Genomic DNA, 18050 nt, shown 5'->3' with positions numbered 1-18050 from the left:
GCTCACTTCCGCGATGGCTCGGAAATGATTCTTCGCCGCTTGTAAATTATTCAATCATTGCAAAATGTGTCGTCGTTGCAGTGCTGTCGTTGCGAGATTCGTGAAATTGGCATGTGATTGATTGACAGTGCGACAGCAGTCTACGTTTAATAAAAAGTTAAAAAGCGCTTTTTATGTGGTGTTAACGATTCCGCATGTTGCACGACTGCAACGGCGACACGGCATGGGCTGCTCTGCTCTTCAAAGTGGCTTTTATCAATGTGCCAACTATGAGCGATTCCGTTTCAAACTCGATTTTGTCGACCGAATGGCACCCGCGTCCTGGTGCAGCGCCTACAAAGTGGCACTACGATCTTATTTATGGCGTTTTGCCACAAATAGATCTTAGACCACAATACCAGCGCGCCTCCAACGTCGACGCTATTGTCTCTGATTGTACAACGTTTGTTTGCAGCTCGAGCGATGGCGGCAAGTAGCATTTGGGTTGGGTTCTCGGTCGAGACGGAGCGACGTCTCCATCGCTGTGATGCAACACTTTCGTGGCTCGGAAATGCCTCTTGGCACAAAAGTCTTGTAAATTGTTCCGGTAGTAAAACCTGCAAACCTTAGGTCGTACGAAGGTATGACGCTAGGACTCGATTGGCTTGAGAATCGAGCCCTCGGAGTGGAGCCCGAGACAAGGCGAACGCAGTAGATGACCAGTATGTTGTTGTGTTCGTAGTAAGGTAATAAATAGGTCATCCATCGCCTCCGCTATTGGTTATGAACAGTCGATTTATAATGTTCATTTCCTAGCAAATGGTCTATTTATAGCTGGATGAGAAAAGTTTCGGGGCCCTACAGTGCACGCCATCTGTAGCCTACCAAATCGCCTTTTTGTAACAATTTCGGCTTGGGCCTTATCCGGATCCTTCACATACTAAAACTAGCATAAGCCGGATAGTAATTTTAATAAAATAGATAAAATGGTGTAATAAAATTAATAAAATAGTAAAAGTCATGAAAAACAATGGAGCGATGGTCCTGTTTCGTAGCAATTTGGCTCCCGCGCCATACCTCGTAGTGTTGTAGAGCCCCAATTTTGAACGCCGATAACTTGCTCAGTTTTTCGATTTATTGCAATCCGATCTTATACATCGCTTCCCCTTGGATTGAACAGTCGATCTATAACGTCCTTTTCCTAAAAAATTATGTTTTCACAGCTGGGATACAAAAGTTTTGGACCCCATTTACCTGGTAGGGTACAGGTGGCGTGCACTGTATTGGGGCGCATTTGGCTGGTCCGGTGCAGGTGGCGTGCACTGTGCCACAAAGAAAACACCGAGGGCAAAGAAGACAAGATTGTGGGCGTGTTGCAAACGTTGGACGAGCTGTTGGACAGTGCGACATGACTGTCCATGATGCAAAATAACAAAACAAATGGTCAGAACTACCGGTAGGTGGGTTGGTATTTGTAAAAGAGACTTGAAGCACTCAAATGAGCACGCCGCAGCAAACATCTCCTGCCCGAGACGTCCTGACGCAGCCCGATTTGCGTGAGCTCATACTCGCATACCAATACGGCGTGCCGTGCTCACTCCAGCACATGTTCCAGCTCTACTACGCCAAGCTCGACCAAATGCAATACCAAGCCCACCCCGCGCTCAAGCAAATGCAAGATCCACTGCGCATGCGCGGGTACCTCCTCTGCCGCCTTCTCGAGGACAATTACTGCGACCTCGCGCACACCTTTCTCGACACCTTCCCAGACGACGACGATATCCAAATTCCAAAAAGCATCTCGATCCTGACCCGCAACACGATCGACAATGCGGTCCGCGCGCGCAACTTGCCGCTCGTGAAGCGGCTCCACGCAAGACCGGCCATTGGCATTTGCTCGCAGCTCGCGATGGACGCGGCGGCGGCCAACGGCGACCTTGAGATTGTTCAGTTCCTGCACGTGCATCGCAGCGAAGGCTGCTCGCGCGTTGCGTTCAAGAAGGCAAAGAAGCACCCGGCCGTCCTAACCTTCCTCAAAGCAAATCGCCCACAGGACGAGCACCGTGTGGAGACGCGTCTTCGCATGACGCCGGATTTTGGCCACACAGAGATGGGTAACTGCGTTGTGCAATAGCCTATATAGTACAATATTTCAATGTTGCACCGAATTTGTCAAAGCAGAAATCCTGCGGGACTTCACAAGCCGCGAAAACACTCACTATCTGTCACAGTCGTTGTGAGCCCTGCATCGGCGTTCTATACTTATGGTTGAGGGACTACCGACCGGCACATGTAAAACAGGCCCGTTCAAACGAAGTCAACGAAGAGCGCATAACCAATAGCGGATGCGATGGATGACCTATTATTTACTACGAACACAACAACATACTGGTCATCTACTGCGTTCGCCTTGTCTCGGGCTCCACTCCGAGGGCTCGATTCTCAAGCCAATCGAGTCCTAGCGTCATACCTTCGTACGACCTAAGCTGTTTGCAGGTTTTACTATCGGAACAATTTACAAGACTTTTGTGCCAAGACGCGCACGTCATTTCCGAGCCACAAAGTATTGCATCACAGTGATGGAGACGTCGCTCCGTCGACCGAGAACCCAACCCAAATGCTACTTGCCGCCATCGCACGGGCTGCAAACAAACGTTGTACAATCAGAGACAGTAGCGTCGACGTTGGAGGCACATGCTGGTAGTGCGGTCTTAGATCTATTTGTGGCAAAACGCCATAAATAAGATCCTAGTGCCACTTTGTAGGCACTGCACCAGGACGCGGGTGCCATTCGGTCGACGAAATCGAGTTTGAAATGGAATCGCTCATATTTGGCACATTGATAGAAGCCACTTTGGAGAGCAGAGCAGCCCACGCCGTGTCGCCGTTGCAGTCGTGCAACGTGCGGAATCGTTAACACCACATAAAAAAGCGCTTTTTAACTTATTATTAAACATAGACTGCTGTCGCACTGTCAATCAATCACATGCCAATTTCACGAATCATCGCAACGACAGCACTGCAACGACGACACATTTTGCAATGATTGAATAATTTACAAGCGGCGAAGAATCATTTCCGAGCCATCGCGGAAGTGAGCTCTTGCACGATGGTGGCCATGGACGGTCGCTTGGCCGGATCGTCTTGGAGGCAGCGCGCAATGAGCGACTGGTACCGTGTTGGAATACTCTCGCCAAGCTCTAAACGGTGGCCCTCGAGAACATAAGCAGCGGCCTCTGCGCTCGTCAGTGTCGGAAACGGCTTGGACTCGGTGAACGTCTCCCAGATGAGGACGCCAAACGAGTACGAGTCGGACCGGTACGAAAACGAGTGGGGCGGCGTGAGCGACTCGGGCGCGAGGTACTTGAGCGGCATTGCGCCTTCGGCAAAGTGGCCGCCGCCGTACGAGTGCACGCGTCGGCACAAACCAAAGTCGCACACCCGCGCCCGCAACTGGTCGTCGACCAAACAGTTGCTACAAACAGAATCAGCGCCGCGTTGGCATCTATGCATGCGTACCGCGCCGCAATGTCGCGGTGGATGAAGCCGCCTTCGTGAATGTTGAGAAAGCCGGACGCGGCGTCACACAAGATGCGCGTCTTTTGATCAGTCGAGAGCGGCGGGCGGCGCGCGCCAAACTGGTCTTCGAGGCTCCCGAACGGAAGGTACTCGGTCACGAGACTCAGTGGCTGCGAGAGGTCCGTGCACGCGCCCACGAACGGCACAATGTTGGGATGCCGCCCAAAGAGCGAGAGTACCGCGGCCTCGTGCCGGAACGCTGCCACAATCTGGTCGGCATTGTCACCAAACTCGTTTGGCCGAAGCGTCTTGACGACCACCTACACATCCTTCAGCTCCAAGGCGACGTGGAGAACAACAAACGTCTTGGCCGAGGTACGTGGCGCGGTGGGCGTCGCCAAAGTGGCCGCGGCCGACCGCCTCTTTGAGCGCCAGGTCGCTGTACGCGATCTCGTGAAAGGTCTCGGGCACGACCTCCAGTTCGCTCACGAGCTCTTGCACGTGCGCATCCTGGCGCAGGGACGAGGACACAAAGAGGTACGAGCGCAGCACGAGCACGGACGTGCCCACGACGATCGTCGCTTCAAAAAGCACTTGGCCCTCGGCGCAGACAGCACAACACTCGACCTCGAACGCCACGTGCGTCACGTCGCCTGTCCACGACAGCAGCTGCGACGCCTCACCGGCATGTCGGAACCCGTCTGGCAGTTGCAGCGAGATGGTCACGAACGCGCCGCGCCGCACATGCAGCAAGAGGTCCCGCGAGAGCTGCTTGGCGACGCCGTCCGCCATCGCTTCCTCGCGCATCTCGTCGCGCTGGTGCACGAGGAAGGCGTAAATCGCATGCGAAAACGTCGACGCGGGCGACACGCAAGCCGGCGCATACGCTGCAAAGTGCACGCGGTCGGTCAGTGTCGTCGTCTGTAGCGCTTGGTGGACGCTGCGGGAGACGAGCCCCCGAGAGACAATGACGGAGTCTCTTCGCTCGGGCTCGTCGTATGTCAGGACTCGTGTGGCAGTGTACGCAGTGGGTGAGACCCAACCAGTGGGATCCGGAATGTCCCGGTAGACGCTCGTGGTTGCCGTGCTCTCAGCGTCGGTGTCGGTGTAAAATACATCATAGTCGCGGTCACTCCCGGTGTGCATGGCGCGCGTGAATAGCACGGGGGTCGGCTTTTCCAATGCAATTGGGGAGGTGTCGACGACCGAGTCGTCGTCCTCGAGCGCTTCTTCGATGGCCACCGGCGGCGGCGTCGGTTGCAGGCGCGCTTGTCGCTGGGCCAAGCCATGAAACCTTGCCCACTGCGCTGGCGACGCGCGGAGGGTGCTGCATGCGAGCCGCGTCGTGTCCTCCAGGCACGCTAGAAGCGTGGCGTGGCCAGCTTCGAAAACCCGGATGCTCTCGAGCACGGCTTGCCAGAGCTCCAAGTAGCCATCAAGGCGACTCGCATCGTCCTCGCTACGCGTTCTTGCTGGCATCTCGTATGGCGGAGGACGCTCGCTGGCGACCGACGTCGTCGTGGACAAGAGCGACGCCTTTTCGTCAACGGGCGTGTACGACGGCGTCGGATAGATGACTCGGTTCCAGTGCAAGGCGCTTTGCAGAAGGAGGCTCGAGAGCGCGTGCCCGACGAGAAGGCCAAAGCCAACGTACGCGCACGCATGGAGGAGGACGAACGGCCGCGTCTCCAACGAGCACTCGGGGTAGAACTCGAACGCGTAGTAGTCGCGGTCAAAGAAGCGCTTGACGCACTTGATGGCGATGAGCCAGAGCGAAAGCGGCAGCTGGAAGCAGAGAAGACCCACGATGCCCTTCCAGAGCGCAATGTACGCGGCGAACGGCGTCATCTCAACAATGTCGTCGGCCGAGGACGGACACACGAGGCCGTTTGGCACGGAGGGGTCGTAGATACCAAGCACGACCGTGTCGAATTTGTGTAGCATGACAAGCGTGGCCTGGGCGAGCGTGCGGGCCGACAGCGCGGGGTCGTGGCAGCGGAGCTTGAGATGCGTCGCATAGATATAGGCCACGCGAAGCCCAAGCACGATGGCTGCCGAGATGAGAAAGAGCCAGTAGACGGCGGACGCGAGCACGAAGAGGACCAGACGCAGTGCCGTGCGGGGCGTGGGTCCGCCGAGCCACTGGGGCATCCGTAGCCGGCGCCAGCAAGCCAGCATCGTCATCATGGCCAAGCTTACGCGTCAACACGCAGTGCCATTGTGCAAGAATATCGATTGCAGCAGGTCCAAGCAACCCAGATCGTCATCACTATATCACATATGAGAGGTATTTGCCAGGTCAGGCATCTGCTTCGAAGACGAGAAGCTGACGTGGCACGCGGAGAGGCCGGCATGGCCATCGCAACAATGACAACCAATGCCGTTGCATCAACACTGACGATATCGAACTGAGGAATACCAACACATCGTTCCCAGGACTACAGGACCAGTGTCAGGGGTCTTTGGTCAGGGTTATATAAGTCTTATTCGAAATGATGCAGTCTTTTGTCAAGCCTAGGACCATAGGACTCGGGCACAGTATAAATGGGACAACACCATTACAGTGAAGTGCTTAGACGGCACAGAGGCCCGAGAAGCCGAGGTGCACGCCCTTGGAGAAGTCGCGCACAACGTTCTGAAAACCGGCAACGCCCATCGCAATGGCCGACGCGCCAATGACAAACGCGAGGATGTACACGAGGATCGACGTCCGGTTGTACTTTTTCAAAAGGTATCCGACGCACTATCGCCATGTTAGTCGCAGTGTATATGCTCCAAAATACCTTTTGGCCAAAAATGCCGCCGAGAAAGCCCATGAGCGAAAACCACAAAATGTAGTCTACAGACCTGATGAGCATCACGATCCAGAGACCACACGTATGTACCGTATTGGCGCTGTCCAGGAAACTGCCCTGCGACCGCAAACTGCAGCGTGGTCGCGGACGACGTGAAGAGAATCATGTAGGACGCGGACGCGGACGAGACGACGGGCAAGAGGCCGTACTCGAGCATGATGGGGCTCTGGACCATGCCGCCGCCAATGCCGAGGAGACCGGACGCAATACCCGCGACAAAGCAGTAGGACGGAAACACGAGCTGCGCCTTCTTGTACGTCCAGTGCACGTCGCCTTGGGCAAACTCGATGCCGCTCACAACCATGAGGCGGTTGCGCGTGCGAAGCCGGTGGCCCATGAGCCTACATCAGATGCAATCTTGTAACACTAGAAATGCACGACATACCACGTGATGAGAACGAGCAAGAGGAGCGGCACAAAGGTGAGGGCCCAGTAGATGGACGAGCCACACGGCACACCGACTAGGAGAGTTACAGCTTTAGAGCCCGAGATACAATCGCGACGGATTACCGATACTGGGCGTGCCATGGCCGCCGCGAAACAGCGATTGGACAAAGATAATGAGCTAGTGGTTACGACAAAATGATTTACGATATCAATCCAGCCTTCGGGGTTACCCAGCAGGCGACGAGCGGAAGGACATAGGTAAGCGGAAAGACCGAGCGTTCGTCGTCGTAGAGCTGGTCGCGAATCGCATCCAAGGACGCTTGCTTGTCTACGCATCTCCTCTTTAGTCACCGATTCTTGTGTACAACAGTGTATACCAGCATGCGGCGGAAACTCGAGTGGTGGCAATGAAGCAAAGTCGTCTTCGTCTTCTTGGCGCGTGCGTGCTTGGTGCTAATAGTCTTAGCAATTAATAGAACAGCATGCGACGTGTACCTCGGCATCGGCTTGATCGCATGTCGGGAGGAGCACCTTGGTTTCGCCACGTGCGCGGCCTTCCTGGGCTTCGACCTAAAACCAGTCCACAACTCACATTCAAGTCGAAATGACGTGGCAGAACGTACGTGCTGCACTTTCTGCAGCGTGCGGTAGGCCATAAACGAGAGGAGCGTCACAAGCAGCGAGAGAATGAGCCAGGACGGGAACGTCGCGTTCGCCATGACGCCAAAGATCGTGCCCATGAGCGTCGGCGGCTCCATCATGCCTGCCAGCGCATAGTCGATGACCGGGCGGCGCGGATGGTCTACGCATAGTACCATCAACCTCGACGCGACACATTGAGCCAATCGCCGTACATGGGTGCTTTTTGCGAAAGTTGGACAAGAACGTGGCGAGGGCGCCGCCAAAAATCGTGGCTTTCGAGAGCGGAATCGCATGCTTGGGGCCGAGACCGACCGCCAAGATGTACATGGGCACGAGGAGGCCGCCGCCGCCAGCGCCGGACGCGGACCCGAGCGCCGTGCAGAGAAAGGCGAGGAGCGACGCCATGAGGTCGGCGAGCGTAAACGGGGCAAACATGTTCTTCTCCATGCAGTACGCGAGCGGCTGCAAGGTTGCGTTCGGGAGGCGGACAAGTGCGCCCGTCGACGCGACCACACAGCGCTTGCTAAAGTCGCTGTCCGAGCCAGTGCAGTCCCGGTCGGAGCTGCATACGTGGCACAACCTACATCATGAGAGCATGAGGCTTGACGTGGCGACGTGTGCGTCGTACGAGTCGACGCAGGCGAGGCCCGGGAGGAAGCCGCAGTCGGCGATAGAGCCGCAGGTTGCACCCAACATCTCGTCGGGCTGCACAATGAGCGAGCTCGGCGACGTCGTGGCGGCAGCAGCGCCGAGAAGCGCAGCGGCAATGAGCACCAGCTGCATCGCCAGCGTCAAAAGGTGGAATGCCACTCGGTGTGCGAGCCAACTGATTGCGCCTGTCCCGTGCCCCGTATGCCCCGTGATCGAACGCGAGACCTCCTTTACAACGGATTGTGTACCCCGGAGTACGCGAGAGATGCTAGACCCGCGGCGGTGATTGGCTCACTGCCGTTGATACGCAACGCGGATTGGCTGAAATTGAAACACAGCGAATACCTCCGTTGCAGTTGAAGTGACCAGCATCCAGGAGCGTCCACGCAGCGTCCCCGGCCCTCCGCAGAAAGGGGAGTAGCTATCACAGCGATCACCGCTTGTTTCATACGAGTTTGCTCAATATATATGATCGACGAACCCTCTGCGGGCCAATATTCGTGTTTGTGCAATATATCAGTCCGGATTTATTATCCGGACGACGTACATCGTACATCGTACGTTCGTGTTGCGAACATCAGCAGCCAGGTACGGGCTTGGAAAGTTCGTTGGCATCGTCATCGTCGCATTGTGTCGAGGACCGGAACATGCTGCTGCGCTGGACGTCTCTCTGCGCGCTTGGCCTTGCCGCCGCCACCGCCCACGCGCAGAGCTTGCGCCTGCATGCCAACACGACGACCGTGCAGTCGGCTAGCGCCTTGTACGGTACCTCATGCAGTGAACGCGACGACTGCGGCTTCTTGCCTGGCCTCGCCTGTATCAACCAGTACGTTCCTACATTGTTCACCTTGACGGCGCTGGTATTCACTGGGTTCTACTAGTCTCTGCGCCTACTGCCAGACGGACGCGCAGTGCGGCGCGACGCTGCGTGACAGCTCCAAGCGCTGCCATGTGCAGAGCGGGCGCTATGTGCGCGTGCCCACGGATGTGGACTCGGCGGCGTTCCGCCTCGACCCAGTCACGTACTGCATTGAGAAGGACCTCTTTGCGCCGTTCACGCGCGCCGACGCGTTCTCGACCTTTATGGCGTTTCTCGCGGCCGCGCTCGGCGCCGGCTGCGGCGTCGGCGGCGGCGGGCTCCTCGTGCCGCTGTACATCCTAGTCGTGGGCCTTGGCCCGAAGCACGCGATTCCGCTCTCGAAAGCTACGATCTTTGGCGCAGCCGTCGCGACGTTTCTCGTCAACTACCCACGCAAGCACCCGCGTACGCTTCGATATTTGTCGGATTGTGGATTTTGAAAGTCAAATATTGCGATAGACAAGGCCCACCGACCCGTCATCGACTATGCGCTGGCCGGTATGATGGAGCCACCGACGCTGATTGGCACAATTTTCGGCGTCATGGCCAACCGCACGTTCCCCCCGTGGCTCATCCTCGTCTTGCTCATCACGCTCCTCTCGTACATCTCGTACAAGACGACGCTCAAGGGCAACAAGGTACACTGTCGCACCGTCGGACACGATAATCTTATGGGCTCTGTAGCTCTTTGCGAAAGAGCAAATTGAACTGGCAAAAGCGTCGACGCCGGGCAACTCGATTCAGTCGCCAAAGGACACGCTCTCGCTCATGCACCACGAGAAGCGCCAGGTACATCGTCCTCATTACCAAATTGCCAAGCTCATGCGGGTGTCAGCGCATCACGGCGGCGGTCGCGGCGAAGAAATGGCTGCTCCTCACCCGCACCAACAAGCAGCGCCGCGCACTCTTGGCCCAGGACGAAGAAGACTTTCAGAGCTTGCCGCTGCTGGACCTGCCCGTTGCCAGTACGACGCACCCAAAGGCTCTCACCTTTTATTTCATGAATCGCTGATGCATAGACAAGAAGGCATTTCTCAAGGAGATGCAGCTCAACATTGAGCGCATCGAAAGCATCGTGTTTCCGTGGCGCTGCGTGCTTCCGCTGCTCGTGTGCTGGGTCGTGCTGCTCGTGCAGATGCTCTTCCTCGGCGGCCACGGCGCGCCCAGCCTCGGTACGGCTCCTCTATCGTCCTCTACGTTTTCTGGTTCTTATGGCATGCACAGTGGGGATCCATTGCGGCTCATCTGTGTACTGGGTTCTAACGTTTGCGCCGCTCCTCGTCCTCGTGTACATTACCTAGTACGCTACTACGTCTCGTCTGCAGTACTTCGAGAATGTCTGCCTAGCCATATGGGGATCAACCTCCGCCTTCGCAACCGTCTCGTCGTCGTGAGTGGCACGCCGTTCGTGGACGGCGATGTCCACTGGACCAAGCGCACGACGCAAGTGGTGTTTCCACTCTACTGCTTTTTCGCCGGCGTTGCCGCCGGTCTCCTTGGCATTGGCGGTACTTTCTATATGATTTTACGGTAAGACATTGCGCTGCGCTGCGTAGGTGGCATGGTCAAGGGACCCGTCATGCTCGAGAATGGGATCCTTCCGGTCGTGCAAACGTCGACAGCGTCGTTTATGATTCTCTTTACGTCGTCGGCGACAACGCTCCAGTTTGCGATCGCGGGCATGTTTCCCGGGCAGCTCCAATACGGTACTTTGTCGCATTGATATCGGTCGTTGTATCGTACTATTTGGTGGTAGATTATGTGTTTTGGTACATTCTCGTGGGCTTTGGCGGCGGTCTCTTTGGCCAAAAGGTACATTTTTTGATTTTTGTCAGTGACGGTGTGGACAGTCCTCGTGTACAACTAGTGCGTCGGGTACCTCCTGAAAAAGTACAACCGGACGTCGCTCCTCGTGTACATCCTCGCGTTCACGATCGGTCTCTCGGCGCTCTGCATGGGCTACATTGGCTACCAAACTGCCAAGCACGACGTACAGAAGGGCATCGACCTCGGCTTCTCGAGCGTCTGCGGCGCGTAGACGCCATTGCTTGCGTCGCCTTGAAGCGCATAATCGCGTTCGAAGCATAATACGCCATCATCGTCAAGGGTCTAGAAACGCTGTTGACACTAAAGAAAAACTCTTTGGCAAATCTGCTCGATATCTTGATAGAAAGTGCACCTCGCATTGTACGGATAAAATGCACGTTACCGGATAGCTGGATTGGACGTAGCTATCGATACCTCCACGATGACGGCGCTCCACGAAGCGTTCGTGGCTGTCGGCTGCAACAATGGCAGCCACTGCATGTCCCGCGCCGTCGCCTGCGAGGACGGCTGCGAGGTGGCGTTCGCAGCCTCGACCACAGTGGCGATCGCCCGCTATTGCAGCGCGGCAGCGACGGTCCCGGCCATCGTCCACACGCTGCATGGTCACAAGGCGCGCGTCGCGTGCGGTACGCCGCCCTTCGTCCACTGATCTGCTCATATGGCTCTAGTGTACTGGCGCGACGCTGCCTCATGCATTGTCTCTGGCGACGCCAGCGGCGAGGTGCGCCTTTGGCGGCGAGCGGCCAATGCCTGGACGTCCGAGGTTGTCGTTGCCGGTGCTGGCTCGTCTGTCTCGGCGCTGACTTGTACGACACTGGCATCGTCTCGGCTGCTCGTCTTTGCGGCCATCTCCAACGGCGATATTGTCGTTGTCGATCCAGCAACACGAGCGACGACAACACTGTCGCTGGGCGAGCGGCACATTGCCGAAGCCATCGCCCTTATGCAAGACGGTCGCGGCACTCTTCTGCTAGCGCTTGGTGGCGTCGATGCACTTGTTCACGTCTACACGGTCGACTTGACGCTGCAAGCGCTGTCGCTCGTGAGCTCGCACGCAGGTCGCGTTAACCCGAGGCGAACTGCATCTCATCGGCGCTTGGCGTAGGTCACAAGGGCTGGGTGCGGGACCTCGCGTTCTCACCGCCGCTCGCCTCGGGTGACGTCCTGCTGGCGTCCGCCGCCCAAGACCACAAGATTCGCCTCTGGCGCATTGACGCGGCGCTGTACGATCGCCATTCCTTTGTGAATGGGTGCCTTAGCATCGCATTAGGAACGTCACGTTCGACGCGATGCTCGTGGGCCACGACGACTGGGTGACGAGCGTTTGCTGGACGTCCAACCACTCGCTCCTCTCGTGCTCTATGGACAACCGACTCCTCCTCTGGGCCGCCGACGACGGCGCGGCGTGGCATCCAACGACCCGCGTCGGCGATCTCGGGTAGCTTCCTCCACCTTTTCCCTTCAAGCTTAGCTCAAATACGGCATGCGTAGTGGCCTCGGTCTCCTGGCGGGCGCGTCGTTCGGTGCCGACCTTCTTGGGCTTACGTTTACGGGCGAGCTCTACCGGTGGACCAAAAGTGACGCACACTACGTGCCAGCGCGGTCCGTCACGGGGCACAGCCGACCGGTCACGGACGTGGCGTGGGCGCCGTCGGGTGCTTTCTTTGTCTCCGTCTCGCTTGACCAGACCGCGCGCGCGTACCGGCTTGACGCGACCACTGAGGTGTCGCGCGCGCAGGTGCACGGCTACGACCTCCAGTGCGCAACGTTCTTGAGCGACGCGCAGTTTGTGAGCGGCGCCGACGAAAAGATCCTCCGTGTCTTTGACGTGCCGTCCGGCATGCACGCGCTCGTTTCTGGGGCGTCGACAGGACGCGGGTTTGGCGTTCTTCCCGAGCTCAGTTTGACCAACAAGCGTGGCGAGGCGGACGAGACGGCCATTGTGGGCGAGCAGCTCGCGCGCCGGTCGCTTTGGCCGGAGGTGCAAAAGCTCTACGGCCACGGCAACGAGCTGCTTTGCGTGCGTCGCAGTCATACCGGCGACGTCTTGGCGTCGACGTGCAAGGCGCGGGACGAGTCGGCGGCGGCGATTTGGCTCTGGCGCAAAGACGAGGCGAGCACGTCGCTCGTGGCGGCGCAGCAGCTGCCAGGGCATAGCTCGTCGGTCGTGCAGCTCGCCTTCTCGAGCGATGATACGTACCTTGCGTCCGTCTCCAAGGACCGCAGCCTCTGCGTCTTTGCCCTCTCGAATGGGATCTATGCCCTTGTGCACAAGCAGGTCAAGGCCCACAAGCGCATCATTTGGAGCTGCGACTGGCTGCCGCACGAACCCGTTCTCGTCACCGGGTCGCGTGACGAGACAGTTGCGCTCTGGGGGTTATTGGCCGGTGTCTGGCAGCAGGTACGTCACATTCGTATCAATGTTTCAAGATGGATTGCGTCGTTGTAGGTAGCGGCGCCGATGACGTTGCCCGCGGCCGTGACGGCCGTCGCCTTTGCGCCGGCAAGTGCGACACCATTGCTGGTGGTCGGTCTCGAGTCCGGCCGCATTGTGCTCTGCGATGTTCGGCGCATTGACGCAGCAGGTCGCTTTCAGATGACGCGTCGCGACCAAGTGGTCGCAGCCCACGCGGCCAAAGTCACTCGGCTGGCGTGGCACCCGACCGAGATGACGCTGCTCAGCTGCAGTGAGGACGCGAGTGTCAAGCTCTTTACGCTCCAATAATGCTTTCAGCAAACGACGCGGTGATGGTGTTGATGCATTCGACACTAGTGCATCAGGCCTATCGGTGCGCAGCGCGTGCCAGCCTATCGTGCTCTATGACGCACGTGCTGAGGAGCGGCCCCGAGGCCACATCCGCGTGAGTGGGTTCGTCTCTACCGAGCTACTGCGACAGAACAGTTTATGCGAGATGGGGAAAATCAGATTAGTACTAGGATGGTTATCCGCACCACGTGAAGCTAAGGCTCTTGCACTGCGCCTCGGACCAGCCATCGAAGCAGCCCTTGATCGGCTCGTAAAAGCAGTCGTAGCACGAACCGCAGATCGCATCGGGACGAACGCCCGGCTCGGTCGGCGCCGGCGTCACCGTCCAAGGTTCCGGCGTTGGCGCCATTGTCTCGGTTGTCGGCTCGGGTGTCACCGTCGTTGGCTCGGGCGTCACCGTCGTTGGCGCGGGCGTCGCGGTGGTCGGCACAGGCGTCACAGTGGTTGGCACAGGCGTCATGGTCGTGGCGACCGCCAACTGCGTCGACGACTGCGGGTGGAGACGAGCGACAACGGCCTTGGTCGTCACAAAGCCTTGGTCAATGTCGGCCGAGCCGGCGTAGATCATGAGGCCGCCAGTGCCCTTGGCATAGCGAATGTAGGCTTCAACAACGTCGGGCGACGGCCCGGGACCCCACGCACAACCCGACCCGGTGCAGAGACCCACCGTAATCTTGTCGTTGGGCACGCGGCGCTGCCACTGCGGAAACGTTTGATGCACGGCAGCCTCGTAAATGGGCTATCCCAATCGTCAACTTTCAAAAATGTGAAAAGGCATTTACCGTGGCGAGCTTTGGGTCGCGGTCAATGTTGTACGCCATGATGTTGACCCAGTCGACGAGGCGCTCGACGCCTTTGGCGAAGCAGCGCATGCCCTTTCCGCAATGGGGGCTTGCCTCCATCATGTACGCGTCGTACGTCAGGAGCAGGTTGAGCGGCCGGAACGCGTTGCGGAGCGCCGTCATGTACGCCACGATCGCGCGGCTGCTGTAGCCCGCCTCTCGGTAATTGGTCTCGTCGTCAATGTCAATGCCGTCAAACTGGTACTTGTCGACAAGGGACAAGACACTCCGGACAAAGCGCGGTGGGTCGCGAATGCTGGCCATGCCGTCATTGTTGTTGGCGCCGCCGACGACGCCCAGCGAGTAAATGCAGCGCCTACCAAAATGAATTGTTATATATCAGTGGGATGGGCATGCGACGGGGCGGTTCGTACGCGCGGAGCGCCTGCACGCACGAGGTGAGGAGCGCGTCATGCGTCTGGAAACGCGGAATCACTTCACCGGCCTCGACTTGGGCAAACCCCCAGAGCACGTGCGTGACGCCGTCCGGGATCTAACGAGATAGACGTCACGACACGACGACGACAAGAACGTTGGGTGCACCTGTTCGCAGCCGCCGACTTCCGACTGCCAGAAGAGCACGACGCGCTCGTGCGGCGCAATGGGCGGGCAGTGGGCCGGACGCCGGGGCAGTGTCGCGTCCAGAGCAAGCGCCGTGCTGACCACGTCGTTGATGGGCGACGGCGCCGGATGGAGCGACGCGGCGAGGCCGCAGCCTGCCAGTGCCAGCGCTACGCATGTGCTTAGACCAAGGAGGCGGCGTACGCTGGATGTACCTGCGGCCGCGTAGGCGATGAAGCGCGCAGTCCAGCGCGACCGGGCGCGCTCCGATGGGTAGGCAATGAGTGGATCACGTTCGGCTGGCGCCATCGGTCTCGATGTTGAACCGGAAGCAAATTCGAAAGTGCACTTGCGCCGATCCCAGTTTTCGGGTCCACGGGTGTTTTTCCTAATTCATACCTCGCCGTGCGTCAATTCCTACACATACAAAACAGTAGTTTATTATGGTGGATGCCGGAATTCTCGCCGTGTCTTTGGCGCGCCACAGAGTGGACCAACGTACGGTATTTGCATCAACGCTTTGCATGGTACTGTCTAGCTCGTAGATCCTCGAGCATGAGCGTGTCATAGCGTTAAGACGACACACGCTCGAGTGGCTGGCCGACGAGCGCGTATCCGGAACGAATTCCGGATACAACGTCGGTTTTAACACGGGTCGGATGGGACTTGCGGTGGCATTGTACACTGTAGCTGCGCCATCTGGTGCCTATCAACCTGGCTGCAAAGATGAGATATTTATTCGCGTCTTGGATGCTATCTACTTTTGTCTGGGATGGCCGCGGCGTCAGCGTCGGCCTGCCTCCTCCACGCAGCCGCGTTGGCGTCGACGTTGTCAACCACGTCTTGGATGGCGGTGAACTCGACGACCGCCGCGGCGATCGAGTAGAGGGGCATGACGATAAACTCGAAAAAGCCCAGTTGGCTCTTGGCAAACTTGGTCGCACTCGCGTCCTTGCGCTGACAGAGCGGCGAGATCGGGAGCTTCTGCGCCGCTTCGAGGTCGCCTTGTCGGTAAAACTCTTCTTGGACGAGGTTGGCCCACTTGTGATGGAGCTCAAACGGCTGCATCGCGTGGCCTACTCCAACCTGTTAGTGTGGGACGACGACGGCAATAGAAAGAGGACGACCAATGTCGGCCATCATCAAAAGCGTGCGCATCGTGTAGTCGTCGTCGAGGTACCGCGTCTCGGCGGTCGTGCCGTACGTCTTGCTCTTGAGGTGGTTGACGTGCTGCACGTGCTTGGCGAGGTCCGTCGCCAGTACGAGCTGGATGATCATCTGCCGGCACTGGCCGCGCGCTTCGGCCGACAGATTTTGGAAAGGGTTGCACCCGTTCTTGCGACTGAGCTCAAACGCGCGCGCGAGGTGCATGCGCTCCTACATGCACAACGTTTGCTCGATCGCAGTACGCTGCAAGGACCTACCAGCACCGAGTCGTCCGAGTACTGAAGCGCGAGCGGGTGGTTGCTATGAATGAGAAAGGTATTGTTGACGCCGGGGTGGTCCACGTCGTGGACAGCAGCCGCGACCAAAAGCGAGTAGAGCTGCAGCGGCTTGAGTCGTGTCACGCGCACCATGAGTTGGTGCACATCCCAGATGACGCTGGCCGCGTGCCTGCATATAGAGAGGCTAAGGAAAGGTTGCAAGAAGCGGGTGTACATTGCGTTGTGGTAGGGGTTGGAGGCGTGGTAGTGGCCTTCGACCTCGAGGGCAAACTCGGCAATGTTGCCCATTGAGATGCCAAGCGTGCCAAAGAGGTGCTGGTGCGCGAGCGTTGCGAGCAAGATGGACGTCATGGGGTACTGGCAGTGCTGGGAGAGCTCTAATTCGTCGATCCTGAGATACCGCGCGTATGCGATGTGCAGCGCACCGAAAATGTTGATCGCGCCTGACCCACAGTGGTTGAGAAGCCACTCGGGCGTAAACATGCCTGGCTCGGCCGTCGGAATCGACGCGATCGTCGGCGACCGCAGCTCTTGCGAGCCCGACGGGTACAGGACCCGGATTTGCTGCACGATCGAGTTTTGCAAGTCCAAGTCCGACTTGCGCCGCGACTGGACGAGGAGACTCGACTCGCGTCGCTTTCGAAGGCGCTTGTTGGTGCTTTCGAGGAGCCGCCACCACTCGCCGACTTCTTGGTCGTCGCCGCCGGTTTGTATTGGCAACGCTATTCACAACACATTGGGTGAGACAGACGCCTTTGTATCAACGTTTCAACACACTTGTAAACAAATCGGTCTCGGAGAGGAGTGTTTGGAGCACGACGTCGAGCGCCTTTGTCGTCGGGTGTTGCAAGCGCAGTTGACAGAGCGTCTCAAGCACGAGCTCCATGCCGCTGTGCGCGCTTGGGTTCGGCAGCTCGGCGGTGTCGATCAAGTCGGTCTTGGTCTGCATGAAGCGAAGCCGCTGCGTCTGCTTTCGCTCATGGTAGTCGCGCGTGAGAACCGCGAGGAAGCTCACGTGGACGACGAAGCCGACCCAATCTACTCGACAGACGTGAGGGTATAACCTAACACGGTGCGGCGCAGACCTTGGGACGTGACGCCCCAGACCACCCCGCTCGAGACGACGACAACGCCAATGAAGACGACAAACTCCAGAAACGGCAGATGCCACGTGAGCGCGACGACGACGGCAAAGAGTGTGATGAGGTACGTCGGCTGGTTCGTGCCGAAGACGAGCAATTCGACCGTCGCCAGCGTCGCCAGCGCGAGAAACGACCGAAGGACGCACCCATACCGGAGCTCGAGCCGCCAGAAAACCAAGCTTGCGTACGCCGCCCAGACGCAACATTGAAGGCCGCCAACGACTGGCAGGACCCACGCGGTGGCGCTCGCGTGGTAGACAGAGAGCAACTCGTTCTTGGCGAGGAGCACGACCCCCCAGAGACCCGCGACAAACCCAAGCGTCCCGCCAAGCGCGCGCTTGACACTGTACCGATCCCACTGGGTGCGCTCGTACTGGCCTTCGAGCGACGTGTCGCTAAAGGTGAGCGAGAGCTTGCTCGGGATCGCGTGCGTCAGCGGCCCTTTCGTCGGCAGCGGTGCGACACCGGAACGCGCCATGCCTGCAGGTTATTTCCGGCTGAAAACGTCTGCAACAGAACCGACAACTAACGAAAAGCCAGTCGTGCGACGTGCTTGCGGTTCTATGGCAACGTG

General features: G+C 58.2%; 7 protein-coding genes across 9 annotated transcripts; 3 read left to right on the top strand and 4 right to left on the bottom strand.

Moving 5' to 3' along the window:
- Nucleotides 1-1463: 1463 nt before the first annotated feature.
- Nucleotides 1464-2147, top strand: SDRG_07757 (hypothetical protein). The gene has a single exon (XM_008613611.1). The coding sequence runs from the start codon at nucleotides 1478-1480 to the stop codon at nucleotides 2111-2113; it is 636 nt and encodes a 211-aa protein (XP_008611833.1). The 5' UTR covers nucleotides 1464-1477; the 3' UTR covers nucleotides 2114-2147.
- Nucleotides 2148-2935: 788 nt separating this feature from the next.
- SDRG_07756 lies at nucleotides 2936-5725 on the bottom strand. 2 transcript variants are annotated; one of them, XM_008613609.1, is made up of 3 exons: nucleotides 3862-5725; nucleotides 3499-3818; nucleotides 2936-3454 (listed from the first exon to the last, which is right to left on the bottom strand). In XM_008613609.1, exons 1-3 carry the CDS (start codon nucleotides 5683-5685, stop codon nucleotides 3052-3054), a joined length of 2547 nt encoding a protein of 848 aa, XP_008611831.1. In that variant the 5' UTR covers nucleotides 5686-5725; the 3' UTR covers nucleotides 2936-3051. The 2 variants fall into 2 exon arrangements, with proteins under 2 accessions (XP_008611831.1, XP_008611832.1); XM_008613610.1 differs by having other exon boundaries at nucleotides 2936-3818.
- A 206-nt stretch (nucleotides 5726-5931) lies between these two features.
- SDRG_07755 (hypothetical protein) lies at nucleotides 5932-8168 on the bottom strand. Its single transcript, XM_008613608.1, has 11 exons — nucleotides 8011-8168; nucleotides 7595-7962; nucleotides 7364-7542; nucleotides 7236-7310; nucleotides 7118-7193; nucleotides 6971-7068; nucleotides 6864-6918; nucleotides 6739-6814; nucleotides 6384-6694; nucleotides 6282-6337; nucleotides 5932-6241 (listed from the first exon to the last, which is right to left on the bottom strand). Exons 1-11 carry the CDS (start codon nucleotides 8163-8165, stop codon nucleotides 6071-6073), a joined length of 1620 nt encoding a protein of 539 aa, XP_008611830.1. The 5' UTR covers nucleotides 8166-8168; the 3' UTR covers nucleotides 5932-6070.
- Nucleotides 8169-8624: 456 nt separating this feature from the next.
- On the top strand, nucleotides 8625-11046 carry SDRG_07754 (hypothetical protein). The gene is made up of 11 exons (XM_008613607.1): nucleotides 8625-8859; nucleotides 8915-9297; nucleotides 9352-9530; nucleotides 9577-9681; nucleotides 9728-9857; nucleotides 9912-10064; nucleotides 10117-10192; nucleotides 10240-10400; nucleotides 10449-10598; nucleotides 10649-10704; nucleotides 10760-11046. The coding sequence occupies exons 1-11, from the start codon at nucleotides 8681-8683 to the stop codon at nucleotides 10928-10930; spliced, it is 1743 nt and encodes a 580-aa protein (XP_008611829.1). The 5' UTR covers nucleotides 8625-8680; the 3' UTR covers nucleotides 10931-11046.
- A 59-nt stretch (nucleotides 11047-11105) lies between these two features.
- SDRG_07753 (hypothetical protein) lies at nucleotides 11106-13488 on the top strand. The gene is made up of 6 exons (XM_008613606.1): nucleotides 11106-11345; nucleotides 11388-11777; nucleotides 11825-11942; nucleotides 11990-12157; nucleotides 12211-13120; nucleotides 13169-13488. The coding sequence occupies exons 1-6, from the start codon at nucleotides 11141-11143 to the stop codon at nucleotides 13442-13444; spliced, it is 2067 nt and encodes a 688-aa protein (XP_008611828.1). The 5' UTR covers nucleotides 11106-11140; the 3' UTR covers nucleotides 13445-13488.
- Nucleotides 13489-13621: 133 nt separating this feature from the next.
- Nucleotides 13622-15303, bottom strand: SDRG_07752 (hypothetical protein). The gene is made up of 5 exons (XM_008613605.1): nucleotides 15105-15303; nucleotides 14872-15059; nucleotides 14703-14821; nucleotides 14269-14644; nucleotides 13622-14225 (listed from the first exon to the last, which is right to left on the bottom strand). The coding sequence occupies exons 1-5, from the start codon at nucleotides 15196-15198 to the stop codon at nucleotides 13662-13664; spliced, it is 1341 nt and encodes a 446-aa protein (XP_008611827.1). The 5' UTR covers nucleotides 15199-15303; the 3' UTR covers nucleotides 13622-13661.
- A 301-nt stretch (nucleotides 15304-15604) lies between these two features.
- Nucleotides 15605-17983, bottom strand: SDRG_07751 (the record flags this gene model as incomplete). Of its 2 annotated transcripts, XM_008613603.1 has the most annotated exons (7): nucleotides 17420-17954; nucleotides 17112-17372; nucleotides 16760-17056; nucleotides 16549-16711; nucleotides 16314-16503; nucleotides 16017-16266; nucleotides 15643-15965 (listed from the first exon to the last, which is right to left on the bottom strand). In XM_008613603.1, exons 1-7 carry the CDS (start codon nucleotides 17952-17954, stop codon nucleotides 15643-15645), a joined length of 2019 nt encoding a protein of 672 aa, XP_008611825.1. The 2 variants fall into 2 exon arrangements, with proteins under 2 accessions (XP_008611826.1, XP_008611825.1); XM_008613604.1 differs by having other exon boundaries at nucleotides 15605-16266; nucleotides 17420-17983.
- Nucleotides 17984-18050: the final 67 nt, after the last annotated feature.

The sequence above is a fragment of the Saprolegnia diclina genome (genome assembly GCF_000281045.1).
Source record: "Saprolegnia diclina VS20 unplaced genomic scaffold supercont1.22, whole genome shotgun sequence".
NCBI classification, from domain to species: Eukaryota; Oomycota; class Saprolegniomycetes; order Saprolegniales; family Saprolegniaceae; genus Saprolegnia; species Saprolegnia diclina.
This window is presented reverse-complemented; position numbering and strand designations above follow the sequence as displayed.